Genomic DNA, 19,921 nt, shown 5'->3' on the forward strand with positions numbered 1-19,921 from the left:
TCCAACAATATATCCCCACCAAGAGTATGTCATATAGATGGAATGTAAATTCTACATTCCATCTCTGTTTTCCAATTTTAAAATCTTATATTTTATAAACTGAACTGGCATTCCCACTCCCATGCCGATTCACACAGTCTTCTTGTAAGGCTATAACAGACCCATGAGGCACAGAAGAGGAAAGTCACTAATGGAATACTGCTCCTCCATACACAACTTGTTGATACTTATCAGATAATCTCAAATCCAATGCAGTAGTCTAATATCCAAATCCATCAGCTCTAGTTTGACTGACAACTTATCATGCAGTAATCTATCAAAAGCCTTTGCAATGTATAAGTATACTACTCTATATCCATCTCCCACATTTAATGCTGCTGTCATCTTATTGTAATAAGTAGATTACTAAAACATGACCTCCCTTGAGCAAATCACTGCTGTCCATCTAACATAATACCACTGTTGTCAACTCAACAAATTCTGGATCCTGGTTCTCATCAGATTACCAACACTAACTACAACAGCTGACACAGATTGGCCTATAATTTGATGCTTGAGTTCTGTCACACCTTTATGAAGCAGTACACTCTTGCCTTCCTTACACTCCTTTGGAACTTGACCCAATGTAAGATTCATATTAAATATGCCAAGGCCACATCCGTTCAAAATAAGTTGCAATTTATCATGTCCCACAGCTTTGTTAACAATTTCCATATACTGCTTGCTCAATCACAGTCAGTCTCTCTCATCCACTGCTCTCAAACTCTCCATAATGTCAGATTCATAAGGATGAGAGACCTTTATTAACTGTTCAGTAAATACCGTAGCTACCTTTTCTGCAGCAGCTGTCTTTATACCATTTTCTCCAATCAATGCCATCCTACCATAATCGTATTCCGCCCCATTAGCTTACTGCTACTCATACTGAATTTTTACTACCCTGGTAAGGGTAGTAAAAATTATACTAAACCACTCCTCTTATGTTGCTTCATTAATCTCCCCATTCATCCATTTCACACCTACCATATTTAACCTTCTGACCTTTGGAATACATTTAGACATTGCTTCTACTAAATAGTTCTTGATTTGCACCCAACTCCTCATTCCATGCTATAGCTGCAAGTTATCTCTGGAGCAGTTCCACATATACCATTTTCTGACAGAAGTCCTCACATGACTGGCAACCTGGTAATATATACCAGGGGTGGGCAAGAGCCATAGTTACCTACCAGAAATTGTTAAGAGTCACATCCCAAGGTAATATAAATATAACTACATTGCGAACAGTATATGAACAATTGTTAAGAGTCGCATCCCAAAGGAAACATAAATATAACTACATTGCCAAACAGCATATTTCATCAAGCCACTCAAAAACATTGACCAATCGAGCAACAAAATACAGCTTATTAGGGATGGCAAACAAACATTGATGATTTTTAGAGAAAAACATCGATTTCCCCCCCTTTTTTTTTTTGGCTTTGTCGATTTTTTTAAATTATTATCATCATTCAGAAAAACTTTTAGGTGATTGCCCACGTCTGCTAGAAAATTAAGAAAAATTATATTTTTTATTTGTTAGTTGAGTCGCAATAAAACTTAAGAGCCATATGCAGCTCGTGAGCCGCAGTTTGGCCACCGTGGATATATACTATCAGATTTTATCAAATTAACTTCTTCCCAAAAGAAACTTATTTCATTCCTCTCATTTTAAATTATTGATTTATATTTCATTTTGTTTCTACTTTAGGTATATTGGGTTCATATAATTAAAAATATATTTATTAATTTAAAAAAGAATGTTTCGTGTGTCTGATCAAGATCTCACACAATATTCTTTTTACAAGATGTTCGGTTATATATAGATATTTGATATTTAGAAAAATGGACTTGCTGGGAAAAGATTAATCAGGCCCTGTGTGTTCAAATAAACATCTCAATGGGAGAAAAAGAAAAAAAATTTCTTCCTCAAAATGAAATGCCAAGTCTTTATTGACACAATTCAACTTGTTGGAGCGTACTGCTTTTTAAACATATCCAATAATACTGTGATTATCCAATTAGACTGACTGATGGGATTCTTATTCATCACCAGCAATTTCAGATCTTAAATCGTTTTTACTATTGAAGTTAATGTCGCATGAAAGCATTTGTGTACAGGTAAAAGCTATAAATGGAGATGCAATGCACTCGAGAGCTTTGGTTCCATTCAAAGTAACAAATGACAGAAACAACATGAGCATTTTATAATGCTTGAAAATATAAAAGCTTATATCAGGAAAAATCTGACCTCTGATGTGGATTTCCCTGCCCCTTTAAAATCAACAAAGAGTTAATCTTTAAGCTAATGCACCTGACAGGTTACTTCTTGGGCAATCTTTTTATCTGTGTGCACAGTTTCGATATTTCATTGTCAGAATGCACACAGCTTAAATTACTTATGAATTTTCAATGGAATAAGAAATGTGTTCATGGTTACTAGACTATAAATTACATGGAAATACATACTAGTATATTCATTAAATCCTCCTCCCACCCACACCATTCATTTGCTGTGAGGAAATTATCTTCGCAGACTAACTTTTTTTTTGATTTCTGATATTTAACTGCAAGTGATAAATAATCTTTAGACAATCAAGATTAGACTGTATTAATAACCTTCAATGAAAGAAATTCAATGTTCCAGCATACTCATGTCCACTTTCTTCAGTTATGCACTTACTAACTTCCCTACTTCAGACAGCATCATCTATATTTCATAGATTCTTATTTAAATCTCAGCCCTGCAACTTCATAGTATCACTGGCTAATGCTACAATTAACAGCAAATTATAAAAATTTCCTGATGACAGGGAAAGGTATTACTATACAATTTTGTAAAAATTTCAATAGAATTTTCAGGAATTATGAATACTGTGATAGGTCCATTACCATTTCTAATTTTACAAATCTTTTGTTCTACTGCATTTTTAACAAAAAATGCTGAATGCATGTTTCACCCATTACTGATAATTTCTTTTATATATCTAAAATTGATGGAGGATGCTATTTTCTGCCAGTGGCATACACTTTTGTGTATGGGTGCAGGGGAGGGATACTTATCTCAAGTCACCCCAACACAAAATTTTGGCTTTATCACATCATTCCATTAATCATTCAAGTCAGTAACCAATTACTCACTCATAGACTTTTTTAAATTTAATTCTTAATATTGATAACATGTTCTGTTGCTGAGTAACAAGTCTTTTTCCAGCTGAATATTGAATCAGGGCTGCACATAATATAGCCTGATGATGTGATATTGTTGGCACTTGTTTTTTACCACTTATCTAAGATATCCATACCAATAAACTATAAAAAAAAATTTCCAAGAAATAATATTCTTTTAGGAAACATTGCCTGTAGAATTCTCCAAAAATAAAAGTAAATATAACTAACACCAATAGCTGGCTGATTTAAAATAAGATTTAAAATTTTAAATATTTAAAACATTTGAAATGTATTTTAATAAATTAATTTACAACCTCTTAAAAATGCTAGAAGAAAGTAAGTTTGATTTTGTACCTTTTTGGCATCATTGTTGTTGTCAGTGTGATTTGGTTGAGGGCTCATGACAGAACCATTACTGACAGAACCTGTTTGTGAAAGGAGCTCGTCTGATCCACGCTATAACAAAGGGAATAAAATACAAATCAAAAGAAAATATATGCAAACAAACTGAAAAGAAAAACATATAAAGTATGCTAACATTCTACGAATGAGTTTTTACTCTGATTCATGAATTTTCAGCCAAGGGTGAATTCAACAGAATACAAGCATATGTACGAAGGTTGCTATAGTATGCCCACCATTTGTAGGTCTCTCCTTGGCATTTTGCCAAGAATAGTCGATTCATGCTGAAGGGGAGAAAGAAATGAAGGATGTACGAATTGGTTGCCAACATGCGAAATCATGTGCTTTCTTGTCTGTCGCTGTACTAGTATAGTAGCTTGATTTTTGTTGTCGCTTTTTTGCATTTTTTTATTATTATTAATTTGTATGATGGATCCAGTACAGTCAACAAGTTCTGTTGTGAAACATTTCAGTAGCTCTTGCAAAAGAATACTGAATAATGTGCTGACATTCTGCGAAAAAGAATCATCAGAAGGCCGGCTCCTTGTTCCCCTTTCTCAAGTCATAAAACGTGCAAGTGCAATTGCGGGCGTATCGGGGGTCGACTGTTAAAAGAATTCGTAGGGAATCAAAAGGTGAAGGTAAGCCAAAATTTAATCTCCTAAAAAAAAGCGCCAGAGAAAGAAAACGATCGAAACTGTAGCTTTGAATGATTTTGATGTAGACGTTATAAGAACTATTCGCGAATTTTACGTGGTCAAGAAAAGAGTACCAACTGTTCCAAAATTGATTCGTGTGCTTAAAGAAAAAATTAATTTTCCTTGGAAAAGAGAAACCTTAAGGAAAATATGAAATCGGATTTTGTTTTAAAATGTCCCAGAATAAAAGGAAACTTATCATGGAGCGAAGAGTTCTCTCAACAGTAAGTTTAGAATATCTAAGTTCATTTGAAAAAATTTCTGTTTTTCTGTATAATTATTTTTATTTTATAGAAAACTTTCTTAAAAATAAACTTTGTTAAATTTTTGTTTTATGCTATACCTTTTTAATTTTGTTAATACTCTACATACATTTTTCCAACTGTTATACAAGCAAAATAGTTACACTTTAAAAGCAGCAATGTTCGTCAAAGAAAAGCTAAATTTTCCAACCTGTAATAATAAACAAACTCATCCCAGAAGACAGATTGATTACCCTATTATCGAAATGGATTCTCCTTTTTCTGACATGCGCAGAAGTGTCGAAGGATTTCTAATCGGTGGTCAAACTATAGCACCAGAACCCCAAGAAGATTGGCAAGAGATAATAGACATGCTAAGAGGATATCAGAATTTGCATATAAACAGACAAAATCATTTCCTTACAAACTAACATTATTCACTACAAAATACTTTTATTTACACACATTTTTTCACACTTCACTTTCAAACACCACTCAAAAGTCAAACTTCTGATAAAAAGTATTTCTAAAACAAATCAGTCTTTGATGATATAAAAGAAGACTACTTCATTAGAATTTCAGACAATTGAAGTTTTTCATATTTGAGGAAACGAAAACTTACTTGTACTGTACAGTAAACTTTTGCATTACAGTGGGATACAAAAATGAGCTTTTCTTTTCCCCTACATCTAAAAACAAAAATATTCTTCTAGAGCTAGTATGGCAAAGATTGACAACTCTATAAAATCAGTCTGCAAATCCACTTACTGTACAAATGATGGTCTCATGAAGATAAAAGCAAGCACTTCATGCATTGTGTGCATTTTGCAATATCCTTGACAACTGCTGTTTGTGAAAATCAATGCCTCAAAATATATGATTACATTTGAAAGCGTATACAATCATTTATATACTTCATAACACTTGAACATGAATGAAAAAATGCAATTACACAAAAACACAATACAATGATAAGTAAAGTGGGTGAAACTAAAGTCCTATCTATGGTGCACCCTCTATGGGCGTTTGCAGGTGGCCTAGGATGTAAAGAGGGATCTCTGATAATGTTTCCCAAATTTTGGGAAGTTTTATGCAAAATTTGGGAAACATTAATTATCAGAAATCCCTCTTTACATCCTAGACCACCTGCAAACACCCACAAAGGGTGCAACACCTAGATAGGACTTTAGTTTTAATCACTTGTTTTACTATCATTGTATTGTATTTGTGTGTGTGTGTTGTTACAAAAAGTTTTTTGTAATCCCTGAAGATGTCTCTGTGACTGAGATGAAATATTGGAAGCATTAAAATTAATTTTAATCCTTTCTCAGTGCTGATAATATTCCATTAACATTCCACAACATGAATTCTTCACAGCACTTAAGCCTCAACACATGGTTAGCATATTCACTCTCCAGTTGGAGTCAGATTGGATGCTTGAAGTGTTAAGTTTCTAGCTTATGTAAAAAAAATAAAAATAAAAATAAATAAAAAAAAAATCCTTCTCACCAATGGTACAAAAAAGCCTTTCATGGATGGGAGTCATAAAGAAACTGAACTATTTTAGAGCATGTCTTATGGGCAAACCACCCTATTGCACACTATATATTTCTGGTTTGTATCTAATTAAATTTTATTCAGAAGTGTAATACCTGCAACATGTTAATGTCAGAAAAGACAGGAAACTGTGGGGAGGGGGGATAAAAGATACTTGACAATGAAGTTAAAGTTAATCAGAACCATTTGCCAAATCATGTGTGTGTGAGAATTCAGGATTAAGTACTATTATTATAATAGCCCTCCAGAGAGAGTAGGGCTAAAAGGAGGTCACATTTGATCACACTATCTTGCACTATCACAACCTCTAAGAGCAAGAAATTCCAGCTATTCAGAAAGAGCCCCCCCCCCCCCATTCTTATGAGCTTTTTAAAATAAGAAAGGGGATATGTGTTATCTGCGTAATGTGATAAAATGGCATAAATAGAAGATGTTATGATATAAAGGAAAACCATATAAACAAATGAAGTGCACAGAATTAGTGTTGCTAAAGAATTATCCATCATAGTTATATTGTGTAACCAGATTGCTGTTATTTTGTAGAAACCAGCAACTGCAAAATACAAACTACAAATGGTAGCTTGATTAATCAGCATATTTCCCAAACAACCGAATTGTGCCTTAGATTAAGAGACAGAAGTTTAAGTAGTACATTATGGCAATACAAGACTTGCTAGACAATTTCAGAAAAATATGAGGCCTTCAATCTGCATTATTAATTTAAACTATCACTGCTATGTATAGGGTAGCCCAACAAAAAAAAATTATTAAATAAAGTTTTTTTTTTCTCGTTACAATGAAATACAGAACCCTGTAGATGTTTTAATTTATTAGTTATGAAAAACCACATCATGTAAATGCCTTTCATTTTTGGCTTTGCAAAGACAGGCCCTTCCTATGGAATGTTCCATGATGCTGTTTCTGGCTGCAGCATCCTAATTTGTGTAGGAACGTTGTTCTCCTTCAGCAGTTGGATTGTTTGGGGCTTGTTCACAAACACATTTTCCTTTAACAGTAACCACGTAGAAGAACATTCGTGCAGAAATTAGGTGTTCTATCATTAATAACAGCTGTTGTTAGAACATGCCATAGAAAGAGGCCGTCTTTTGAAGTCCAAAATGGAAGGCATTAATGTGATGTGGGAACTAATAAAAAAAACCTCCAGGTTCTGTATTTCGTTATAACAAAGAATAAAAATAATTACTAAATAAGTTATTAAATGTTTAAATCCCTTCATGGTGTATTGGCCACCCTATATTATGTTTCTATAGTGTACACTGTAACCAAAGGGACGATCCAATAAGAAGTTAACTGTTTCCTCTGGTAATAAACAAATTCAAAATGTATCTTTTGTACAATGCTCAACTTACTATTAAATTTAGTAAGATGTTACAACAGACCTGGAAATGAAGAGGATAATAAAGAAAGGTGCGCATAATTAGATGTTTGTTATGGTCATTTTAAATTACAGAAAGAGACTTGAATGAAGATACTGCATCTAATAGCCAGAAAAATTAAATGGAATTATAATCAACTTAGGCACATGTAACAGGACATATACAAATCAAGAAACAAGCTTAATCAGTGCTTCAGGGGATGTTTTGAATCTGGGTGTGGGACCTGGATGATGCCAAACCACATGAAAGCTTTGAAAAAGGATACATGTAGAATTACAAGATAGTTGATGGATCAATAGCATGGAATCAGCAGGTGAATGGATTAGGTTATGTACCAATCATGAAACATTTAACAATATCTGAATATATTCTATTCGAGGGTCAAGAGTGGGACACGTAATATTGATGAATAGGGATATAAAGGCCACAATCTGGAAAATACTCTGGGGGCAATAATCAGCTATACTGAAGTATAAAGAACAGGCTACGAAAGTAATCAAGGAAAGCAAAAGTGCAGTTTCAACAGCACTAAACCAATCAGGCCAAGAAAAACTCCAAAACTCATTGAAGTCATATTGCTATATTAATATTTCCAGATGTCCTAACTGCATTCTCTACAGAGATGCAGTTAAAACATCTGGAGAATTTGCAAAAATTTAATTGCAATATTGTGCAAGATACAAGATGCAAATAGCAAAGAGACTATTTACAAAGGAGGAAATATTAAAACAGCAATGTGACTCCGATGAGTACAACTGTTTCACTTCACAAAAGGCAAGAATAAGGTTCAAGCTATATATCGGTGTGTGCATCTAGTGATTGATGAGAATAAACACAAGTTGGCAAATGTGGTCATAATTTAGCAATTATATACGTTATAAAATGGGAGTAACAGATTTATTGGGCAAGGAAGATTTTCTTTTCTGCTTGTTTTGTCTGTCCACTGTTTTCTTGGCCGACTAATTTTTTTTGTATCCGGTTTCCAGTCTGTTGCTAGTTTAACTATTCTTTTTGGGGTTCATTCTTTATTCCATTCTGATTTTTTCTCATTTATTTGTTTAACAGCATTCTTCATAAATGTTTTCATTTTTTTACTCTCTCAAATAATACTTGGATGTTTTATTTACTTTATTTCTCTAACTATACAGTAGTACATTTCTTCTTCTTCTATTGGCACTACAGCCCCATGTAGGGTCTTGGCCTCCCATTTTTGGGTTTCATAACTCACTACAAGGTGGGGTTGTCACTTCCATGCTCAACATGTGTTGTCTGCAAATCATTGTGCTCTTAAGACTGGTTTGCCTACAGTCCATGTCCAAGACCAGCTAACTTGGCTATGTCTGAGAAAGATCCTTAGCTCCTCACGTCGGTGACAAGAATCAGATGCAGGACACTCCTTTCCCAGTTATATGGTTGCGAAACACATAACCACTAACCAAGCAGACCACGGTAGTACATTTATATTTTGAAAAAAATTAATGAGAAGTTAACTACTACATGATAAGTTAACATTTGTGATGGAAGTGGTGATACTGGATTAGCAAGTTGGATAAGAGATTACTCACAAGTATCAGCAAGTTGTGTGTGGATGAACAGAGTGGATACCACAAAGATCTGTTTTCAGATCTTTGTTTAACTCATGTATCGATGTTAGTACAGAGATTTAAATACGGATATGTAGTTTGTTTACAGATGGTGCAAGGGATAACTATGAGGAATGATTGAGCTCTGCAGGAAGATTTGTATACAACAATCTGGACCCATTAGTCAAATTTCCAATTCAATGTTGCAAAACTGTAAAATTGGTAAAGATAGTAAAAAACGACTTGCAATTAAAGAGCCCTATTGCTAGACAGAAATTTGTGGGAAAGTGGATTATAGACGATGAGGAGAGTGACATAAAACAAAGAGGTGGTTATAATTGCACTATAAAGCCTTCATCTGGCATATACAGACTACTGTGTGTATGATTTAGTCACCTTGTTTTTGAGAAAGTGAAATTTTGGAAGATTCCTGAAATAGCTAAGTGTGTGGTCTCGTGTATTGCAGATCCTGGTGGATAGACAGAAGATGATGACATGCAAAGCCCTACGTTCCTAATGGAGTGAAGAATAGGTAAGAATGAGTTGCATGCAGCCTGGCAAAATTTATGCATCATAAGTGTGTATCACAGTAAATGCATGAATTGCTAATTAGAATAAATTTAAATTTTAAAATCAGATATTTCATCTCAAAATTGAGATGCTTTATTCTAATTAGCAATTTCGTGCATTTACTGTGATACACTTATGACGCATAAATTTTGTCATGCTGCTTATTATATATGGCATTTACTTTGAAATATTTGTATTTCAAAACCCACTCCTTTCAAGTAATGAACAAATTTTATACTAATGTACAGTGACAGTTTGTGTGGTAACCATGGAAGGATGCATGGTGCTGAAGGTTTCCTTGAAGATAACTTCATATTTATGCTTTATTTTTCTATATTAATCTTAATGAATACATGTTAAACTAGGATTCCATAAGAATAGTAATAGTAGCAATGCAAAAATATTAAGCAAAACATTTTCGTATAAAAAGTTCAAAATATGAAGTCCTAAGTCTGATAATGGATATAAATGAATTAACTATGCAAATTAATTTGTTTAATTTTAGGCGTATGTGAACAAAATTTTAGGCTTTTTTTTCTCTGTTGGATAAAAATGTCAATAATTTGAATGTCCACTAACTTTAAACCCAATATTAAATATATGAAACTATATACGAAGGTATATGTAATTCAAGAATAGAACTAAGTAATCTTTGACCAAAAGGTTTTCCGCTACGTCATGTGCTCTGTACCTGGAAGTAAATGGGAGTGGCTACTACGCTACTTTAGAAGGAAAAATTAAACGAAATGATATGACATTCACTAAAAAAAATTGTTTTCCGAAACCGAAAATACTTGTTTTGATGCTATTGTTTTATTTTTCTAAGTAAATAAATGCTGTATATTTTCAAATGTGAGATATACAAATTCTAGCCAAGCTTGTTTACAACAAAATATTTAGCAAAATTACAAGCTGAAACATAAGTATTTCAAAAGAAAATTTATTTACAAACTCTTAAGACACTCAAAAATGAAGCAATGAATTGTTTTCCCACCACTATTATCAATGAACAAACTTTTAAATGAACTGTATAAATAGCGTAGGGAGCAGTCCCCTGGTACTGCAAAAATAGTGAATGAGGAAACGAGGGCTATTATATTAAATTGTGAAACCGAATTTTAGTTAGTGTGAACACGTTAACACTAACTGAAATTACCTAACGAATTTTAGACGTACCTGTAGTGGTACGATATATATTAACGAAGCCAAGTGATTGTTATTCAAGTATTCATCACTGAAAAAGAACCACATTCTTAATGTCAGTGTTCCCCGCTTCTTTTTGCATACCACATTACAAAGACAATATTACCGGATAAAACTCGAACACACTCCCACGTAAACCCAATCACTTCCTGTCGCTGTTTTATGTTCGCCATAGTTGTGGTCAACGAAGACCGCGTGAAGGATCAACAAGTAGTTCCGAACCTGTTGATTCCCTACCTGCGCATTACACAACAGTTGTTTACAAAAACTCTGCATACAACAAGAACATTAACAAAACAACGAACGGGAAGGGGAAAACAAAATTCATTATAGGAGGAATGAATTTTAGTATTTGAGTAAGTTCAAGCCCTTTGAATTATCTATTCGTGAACGTATAAGCCTAAGTAAAACGACCGTCTTTTATATCACAAAAAAACATATGTAACATTATGACATTCGTTGCTGTTACATTTAGATGAATTCTTTGTCTTAGTAGACGAAGTACGAACAAAGGCACAACGTCTACACGAGAAACTGGTTGAGAAGCACGCTCAACTCAGACAAAGGAGCTGGTAGAGCAACAGGAAGCCCGCCCGCCACCCTGAGGGGAGGAAAACTCGTCCGTCGAGTACAGCCGACGTATCTAAAGGGGAGGCTTACTCTTGACCCACATCTACAGCCATTAAAAATTAAGCATTCATATATGAAACAAAAACGTGAACTAAAATTGAACAGAGTAGTCGGTAGAGATGAATACGCAAAATCATCTATTACCTTTTAACAAGAGTCTGGTTAACCATATTGTCGAATACACGCCCTGAGATGATCGGCACCAATGCCCCACAACAAACCCAAAACGGCACGGCAAACTGAACAAAGAGTTAAAGGCAATATTACTTACCATGAGGAAGGTATCAAGGAAAAGGCACTTGAGATTATTAACTCCTTAAGGTAGAACTGACTTTTCTGGAAGTAAAGGGTGCTCACTTCCACTTCGCTGATGATAATGAAATTTCAAAAATGTTGAGTCGTATGATACTAGAAACTGATCCAAACAAAATTAATGTAATATTACAACATGTAAAATGGACTTCAGGATGATAAGCTCTAATGACAGCTGATGACGGGCGAGCGAAGAACAGGGGGACAGTACGAGAGGAATGTCGAGAGACAGCAGAGGAGCTCCGAGGGAAGGAACGGCAGGAGGGAAAGTGAAAGGAAGGGGCAGACGAGATGCAAGCTCGGAGCAGTTCACTTCCACCGCCGCCAGACAAAAACGTGAGAAACACAAGAGGGTAGGGTTGGGCTGCACGCGTTGAAAACCTGTATTCAGCTGTTGCTTCACGAGCTGCTGCTAGCCTCGCTCACAGGTGCCGGAGCTTCAGTAAAAGCAGTTGGATGGTGGTTCGACCGAAGTACCGTAGGCGTACACTAACGCGCTGAGTACATGATTTGTCCAACACAGATGGACAAAACTTAACTGTGCGATATAGTTAGTTTTTACACACAGTCACACAAAGTTTTATTCCCAAGAATGCGAAAGTAGCATAACTCGCTTCCCCCCTTTATTTAGATTATCTATACCACAAGTGTCCCACCGATTCATTCGGCGTTAGATTCAGCGAAATGGAAAGACAATGAACCAAACACAGTACTCTTAATAGGAAAAGGAGAGGCGCGCGCACATACACGCATGTAAGTGAAGTAACTGGTGTCATAAGAGAAGGCGTTTTATATACCTGATATCTACTTGCATTCAAAAATGTACTTTCTGCAATCATGCGTGACTTGTGCCATACCACTGTATTTTACCATTTTACCTACCTGATTACTGCTTTTTTGATACGTTAACAGGAGTGTCCGTTAATTATTATCAATGGAACACATTTTTTTCTGTACGAATGTTTCGAGTACATTTACTTTAGTACATTTTTCGAGTACAATCCCACACGCGCACACACACAACGGTCTGAAATATTCCACGAGTCAAATAGGTACTAATTCCATTCTGATCAGAATTTAAGACTGGTAGCCAGTTATTTGAAATTATATCCATTAATGGGGTTACATACCTGAAGTAACAAATCAAGTACTCTCCTAGTATAACAACTGTCAATTCCAACCTGTGACAGTTTAGGTCAAGTCAAAGAAAAAGGTACCAATGCTAAAGATTTTGACATCATAAGATTTAGAATTAGAAACGCTCTAAATATTCTAGGAATAAATCGATTTAAAGGAAGTTAATTATAAGCAGCACTAACATTTTATACGATAAATATTAAAAATATTTCCTTCATATGAATGTCATAAGTGTCATGGCCAGTTTGGCAGGAAAAAATGGATATCTGTTTCTAGTTAGGATGTGGCATTTCTTTAGGTAGCAGATAAATTTCATCTTCCAGTGTGAGACAACTGTCTGTTGACTGGAGGCATTAAGTGGATTGAAACAATTCTCTGTTTAATCTAATAAGACTTCCAAGATTAGGATTAAACCCTTGGTTCACTCACAGCACTAGTGGTTTACGATCTTTCAGATGTATTGGGGGAGCAGACTAAAAATATCGCATATTTCGGAGTATTCTGCACTAGCAGAATGCCTCAATTTCCTGCAAACCATTATCACATCAGTATGCGAAAGAGATAAGTATAATTTATATTACGTAATTTGCATTGTGTACATTCGATTTATATAAATTCATTTTATTTAAAGTCTCCAAAAGCTAGATAGTTTTTTTTTTTTTTAAAGGCCTTTCCTGCTCTAAAAGGTGCTAACTGATTTATATATATATACGTACGGGTGTACACACACACACATATATATATTGTGTGTGTACACCCGCACGTAGACCTCTAAAGGATACAATTCCTTAAGTAAATTTTCGTACGAAGTATAATAGACAATTCTCTCGGGTCACATACCACCTGCTTTAGCCGTATATACATGTCACATGATCATTTCTGTTTACTTCTGACAAAAAAGTGTTTTCTTAAACTAAGGAATAGTGAAGAATAAGCTAATATCTACTAAACAGCACACTAACACTTCTCAATACTAGATGCATTTTATTATTCCTGGAATAATAAAATTAAGTGAATGAGATTATCAGTGCTTGAATCCTTTTTCTAGCAATCAACTAGTTACTAGACTGAGATGCGGCTATATTAGCCACACTACGATCCACTTCTATATTTTCCCGTTATGAAAACCATCTCTTTAAAAAAAAATTAACAAATGAATAATTTTTTAATCAGAAAATTGCCATCAAATCCCATGTATTTTGGAAGATCGCTCCCGCGTCATCTTTGTCTATTCTGCCCTCATCCCGTGACACTTCAAATCATTTTTCTGGTAACCCAGAAAATAATTTTGACGGCATGATAATCCAACCAATGGATTACCGTTGGCTGTTGTGAGTGCAAGTAGTGCGAATGGATTCAAGAACAAGTATGATAGCTGGTGAGTGTAGTATGTGGCCTCCCTCAATGAGTCCCTGACTCCCTGGAGGTTTCTCTTAATAATAACCACTCAAATGCGCGTACGAACACACAAATTCATGTTTTATACAAACAAAATAAGCCAGGTGTAATCTCCTCTCCATGTATTAACTCGCTGACCTGTCAAATAGAAACATATTTCAACTGATAAAGTGCGGTAATCACTGGCTGGTTTGTCGTGCGGAATGAAAAACCCGAGTTCCTAAAAGGAAACTACCGTCTTGTGAGAATAGATAACCCATCTCCAGTCGAAAAGCGCTAGAGGTGCCTACTACACTGACGTCCAACACCAAAGGACGAACTATTTCTGATTTACAACCACAAATTAAAACAAATCAAGCTTGTGGCAATTTGTATAACTAACGATTTCGAGTAGAAAGCAGGTAATCATCATCATTTATTTATAATTTTACAATCATAAATAGAGAAACCAACCAAAACAAATAAGTAGTCTGTGTACTGTGTACACTAAGATAGGACTTGGAGGTTGTTATGACGTGAAGGAAAACCAGGCTTCTCTGTCATATGCTAATTGACGGAGAGTTGGGGGGGGGGAGAATAATACTCATGTATTTCCAATAGGGAGTTCGGAGTCTGCCTCTTTTTCCATCTGTAGGGGCGTAGATGACTAGTCAAAGAGTACAGAGGGTGGATGTCTAAGTTGGTGGCCGAGCCATTTTATTTGGTTTCTTTGAACAGTGCTGACCAGAGGTTCTTGCTGGGTTTCATCTAATATAGTAGAGTTGGGAATGTGGTCTTCCCAAGAGTAATCCAGGATATTTCTTAGACAAGTAGTTCCAAAGCTATTTATAATATTGGTCGCTGCTTTTGTTGAGATGTTCCAGGTCTGGGAGCAGTACAGAAAGATAGACTGGCTGGTGCACTTTTAAAGACGAATCTTCGTCTCCATTGAGATGAGGCTCGACTTCCATACTTTATTAAGACTTCTTCGGAAAGCATTGCTTTTTGTTTTCTTCTTTGTTAAGGAATCTGAGATGTGTGATCCAAGGTGTACAAAGTCCTCTACTTCTTCAAGGTGATCATTTTGATTTATATAGATGTGCCAATCTATCTGATATTTAATATCTTTGTTTTTTTTTTGGGAGCTTATTTTTAGTCCAAATATTTCTGCGGTTCTCCTAAGGCTGTTGAAGTGGTTTTGGACATCTGCAATGTTGGAGTCAATGAGGACTATATCATCTGCAAAGTTCAGGTCTTCAAGGTGCATCTGTATACATGGGTCTTTGATAAGGATTCCAGAAAGCATGTACACATTCAAATTTTCGAATCGCGTGGTAGCTCTCAGCAGGATAAAAAGCAAAAGGATGCGCTAAGTAAATTGTATTTGAAGGAAGCCATTTTCGTGATGAAATAAAGTTGCAAACTGGGATTTCTTGTAATGTCTCACAGACATCATATTGATGATTTCACGCACGGAAGAATTATTGGAAAGCTTGAAGGCCACAGAATGACTGATATTGCCAGACTTTGGGATCTCGCATAGCGTTATATCTAGGTGTCAGTTTGAAACCTGGATATAACCGCTGAGCAGCGTTTCAAACCAGTGGAAGTTCCAGACATTTTGATAAGAGGTCGCGTCGCCCTACCACGAAGCAAAGACAGATTTTTGGTTATAACAGCAAAACGTAATCGACGCACCACAGCAGGTCATTTTGCATGTAGGCTCCATTCGTGCATGCAGATATCTCGACAAACTCTGGCAAGACGTCTGCGACAAGTAGAACTGTAGTCTGCGTCTCTTTATCCACAACTCATCGTTGAGCACGTTGGACTAATGTACAACGTGCTCTAATTACTAAAACGTTGGACTAATGTACTCTTTACAGATGATGGTTGTTTTAGTCTTTCCACCGTTTCTAGATGACAAGATCTGGCGTGAAAGTGGTGCTGCTTACCATCGCGAGAATGTTCTAGAACGGGATAAATACGGCGGTGCTGGGGTCGTGGTGTGGGATAGGCATCTTTGACCTGATGTTCGATTGTTTTGTAGTGCTGTAGGCGAAGAATTCATTTTTATAGATGACAATGTTACACCACATCGTACACGAGCAGTAGAGATATTTCTGGAGACCGACAATATTCATCGACTCGAGTGGTCAGCACGCTCCGTAGATCTCACTCCATACCACGTATGGTGTGCATTGGTTCGAAATTCCCCTCCAGAAAAATAAATAAGACCTTATCCTCGCTCTGAAGCAGGAGAGTTTGTCCCAACAACTCTTAATCACTTGGTGCTAAGCATGGTACGAGGTTGTGAGAGCATCATCGCAATTCGGAGTGGACAAATTCCATACTGAAATATCTCTCCGCAGTTTTCTATAACAGTACATTAATTCCTTAACTACGTCCTTAGGAAATTTGCATATTGCAATTTAATTTCTACGATATGTAAAAATTGTGTGATCGAATTTATTAGTATGCTGGCAATAATTTTATGTCCACATCTGGCTGTAGTCAAGAAATTTTTTTCGTACACAGGTAAAAATGGAGTTCGTCCTTAGCTTTTGGACACCAGAAATGTCATTATGTCTCATTATATGAACCACCATTCATTACTTCTGCTATGTCAGTAAAAACGTGTGGTGGTTCAAAACTTAAATGTCCAAAAAACATCAACTGTGCTCGATATTTCGATTTAAATTAAAATGTCCATTATTTTCCCTTGTTTGTCAATGCAACTAAAAATAGAGTATTCTAGTGGAGTACTCTGAGCAGAGACATCCTGTACCACAAAACGAATAGCTTCGAAAACAAATGGCGCTGATTTCTGACATAGTTCATGATCGTTAGAAGTTATTATCATGGATGATGCATATAGTTCTGAAAGGTAATACAAAGTAAATCCCACTGTAACAATGTGTCTCGCTGTTAAAAAAAAAAAATATATATATATATATATATTAATATTAAAAAAACGCAATCACCCAATCTTTTTTAAATTTAAATGCAGCTTGCGAAACTTCAATAGTTAGACCTAGCAAATGAGAAATGCATCGGTACCTACTTATGAGAAATCATGGTAGGTGGCAATTTCATTAGCTGCCAAATTTAACTGGCAATTACATGTATAACTAAACCGTCGAAGCTGCATACATGAGACACGACTGATAGTTCTTAAAGGTGGCGAAAAAATCGCTAACAGTTTAACAAAACTAAAATGGAGGGTGGGGGTTCGCAGATACTGCTACTACAGTTGGCATCATTTAATATTGCTAAAGGGGCAGTTCATGAGGATTTGGAACGATTAACAGTATGGGCACATATCAGGTGCAGGAATATTCAATACAGTTAAATAAAGTGAGCCTATCAGAATGCAGGAGGTTAAATGCAATTCAGAAGTGCTGACATTTATATCTCGACGGTTCAAACTGTTGAGATTGAAATTGCAGTAGTGAATTTATAATTGCAAACCATGAACCAGAAAAATTCGAATAAACGTTGATATTGCATGCATACTTCATGTATTAAAGCATCGAAATAAATGCAGTCTAATAACGCATCCATTTTTCTTATGATTCTCATTTAACAAATTAATCATGCCCAACATAAAATTAGTATCCACTTCCCGAAATAACAGCTTACCATGCACACTTCTCAAAAAGCAGATGCATAATAAGAATCTGATCAGGTTTAAACTAATTTTACTTTTAACGTCACGAAAACGTGGTCCACGTATCTGTGCCTTGCTCCAACCAAGGAAATGATTAATTTCCTTGCTTTTACCTAAAAGACTGGATAAACACAAAGCATTTGCAAGTTCACTTTTGAAGTACATTTGAAACTGTTTCTTTCGAGCGTATCAACCATTTTTCAAAAGAAATGTAGCCACGAACGTTTGACTTACAGTAGGAAAACATAAATAATAATAACCGTCGTTAACTTTCTGGATTTAGAAACTAGTAATAAATGGAATTTATTACTAGTTATAACTCCAAATTATTTCAACATCTCAACTACAAGCTTTCATTCATAATCCTTATCAGCAGTGATCTCCGTCTTTTAATAGGAAAGATTAAAATCGAATAATTTGTCGATTATTACGAACGTGTTCCTTTTTATAAGATATTTATTATACTGCTTTCGAGGTCTGACGATTTCTGCTTCAGGTGCTGAAACGTGGTATGCGTTTGTTGTTTATCGGCATGCATACAATTGCAACAGCCTAGGGAAGGGAAAGAAAAAAAAAAAAAAACAAGCAGTGAACAAAATAAAGTTCAGCTCTAAATAAAACTAATAATGGCAGATGTATCCTCAATTGAGAAAAAAAAAACATTTGCCGTGAAAGAAGTGTAACCCTCATTTAATTTAGTGACAAATGCACCATACCGTTCGATATTTTCTAATTAGTCAAGTATGAGATTTCAATCTCGTGCACACGACGACAATTCTGGTAGTCTTCCGAAGAAATCAAGTTCTAATGGCAATTATCTTCTATAAATACGCAATAAATACTTACCTACACATTGGCCCAATATTCAGTATATAATTATTTACATTTTTGGTTTGAAGTATTTGATCATAGCTATAAGTATTGTGTACCTAGAATTACTTCAGTACAGTATCTTCAAGCTGCACTTATGCAGACTACTACGTACTTTTTGGCGCGCATACAGCTATGCGTCCATCAACCAGCAAAGAATCGACTCTGATTTGTCGAACCACGTGGCACTGTGCCAACATAAAGAAGTTCATGGTTGATTCTTTGCATGAAAGTTGTATATGTGCTACAATTTGTTCACTGCGAAATGAAGAAACCGCCATGAATTGTTGCGAGCTCTCGTTTACCAGTTATGCGATAACGAACAATGGAGGTTTAGATTGTGACAAGATCAGATCTCATTTAGCTATTCATCTACACAAACGTGCTATTGAATCTTAATACGCAAAAGTATATTTGTTCCATTTCATAATAAATAAGACATTATGAACTAATTAAGGTTTATGCATTATTTGTGTTTGTAGAGTTCCTTCCGAAACAATTTAAAAATTATTAAATTGCGAGACCACTAAACTCCAAATTTAAACTAGCTACTAAACAACAAAATTGCAATAAACTCATGAGACTAGTATCAACACTAAAGGTAATAATTTTTTCTAGAGCCCTCTAATCTATAAAAAAAACCAAACTAAAAAAATATTAAATATATACGTTTTATCTTCAAGTTATTTTGTAAACCAAATAAACAGACTGTTCAAAAGAGGCAAGGTTCGTCCTATTAGATTCACTCTGTCCGTTCGTAAACATATAAAAACTCCATTTTGGCTGCATTGTTTTTACTGAAGTATTTAGAATCTTCAATAAAAAAATTTATCGATTCAATTTTGTTTAAATTGCACTATTTTTAGTGATAAACTGATTCGAAGCGATATAAAAATTAGTACTGAATCAAGTATGAGGGAAAAAACTAACAGCATCGATATTAGAACAATCCCAAAAGGCAAAAATGCCTTAGTCTCACAGAATCAATTACAATAAAATGCGCTGTAAAAATCGGTGAATCTTCCTCTGGGCTGGGCCAAAAACGATATTTTAAGTCATTTCC

The 19,921-nt window shown here is 35.2% G+C and overlaps 1 protein-coding gene across 1 annotated transcript in view; it reads right to left on the reverse strand.

Moving 5' to 3' along the window:
* The window catches only part of heph (polypyrimidine tract-binding protein 1 heph), a 209,848-nt gene that overhangs the window by 112,994 nt on the left and 76,933 nt on the right, over positions 1–19,921 (reverse strand). Inside the window, exon 3 of the mRNA XM_090407996.1 lies at positions 3,565–3,666. Within this exon, the coding sequence (XP_090264122.1) occupies positions 3,565–3,666 (102 nt within the window). The remainder of the gene's footprint in view (positions 1–3,564; positions 3,667–19,921) is intronic.

The sequence above is a fragment of the Typopeltis vanoorti genome, chromosome 18, assembly GCF_054136105.1.
Source record: "Typopeltis vanoorti isolate ZY-2024b chromosome 18, IOZ_Tvanoo_1.0, whole genome shotgun sequence".
NCBI lineage: Eukaryota > Metazoa > Arthropoda > Arachnida > Uropygi > Thelyphonidae > Typopeltis > Typopeltis vanoorti.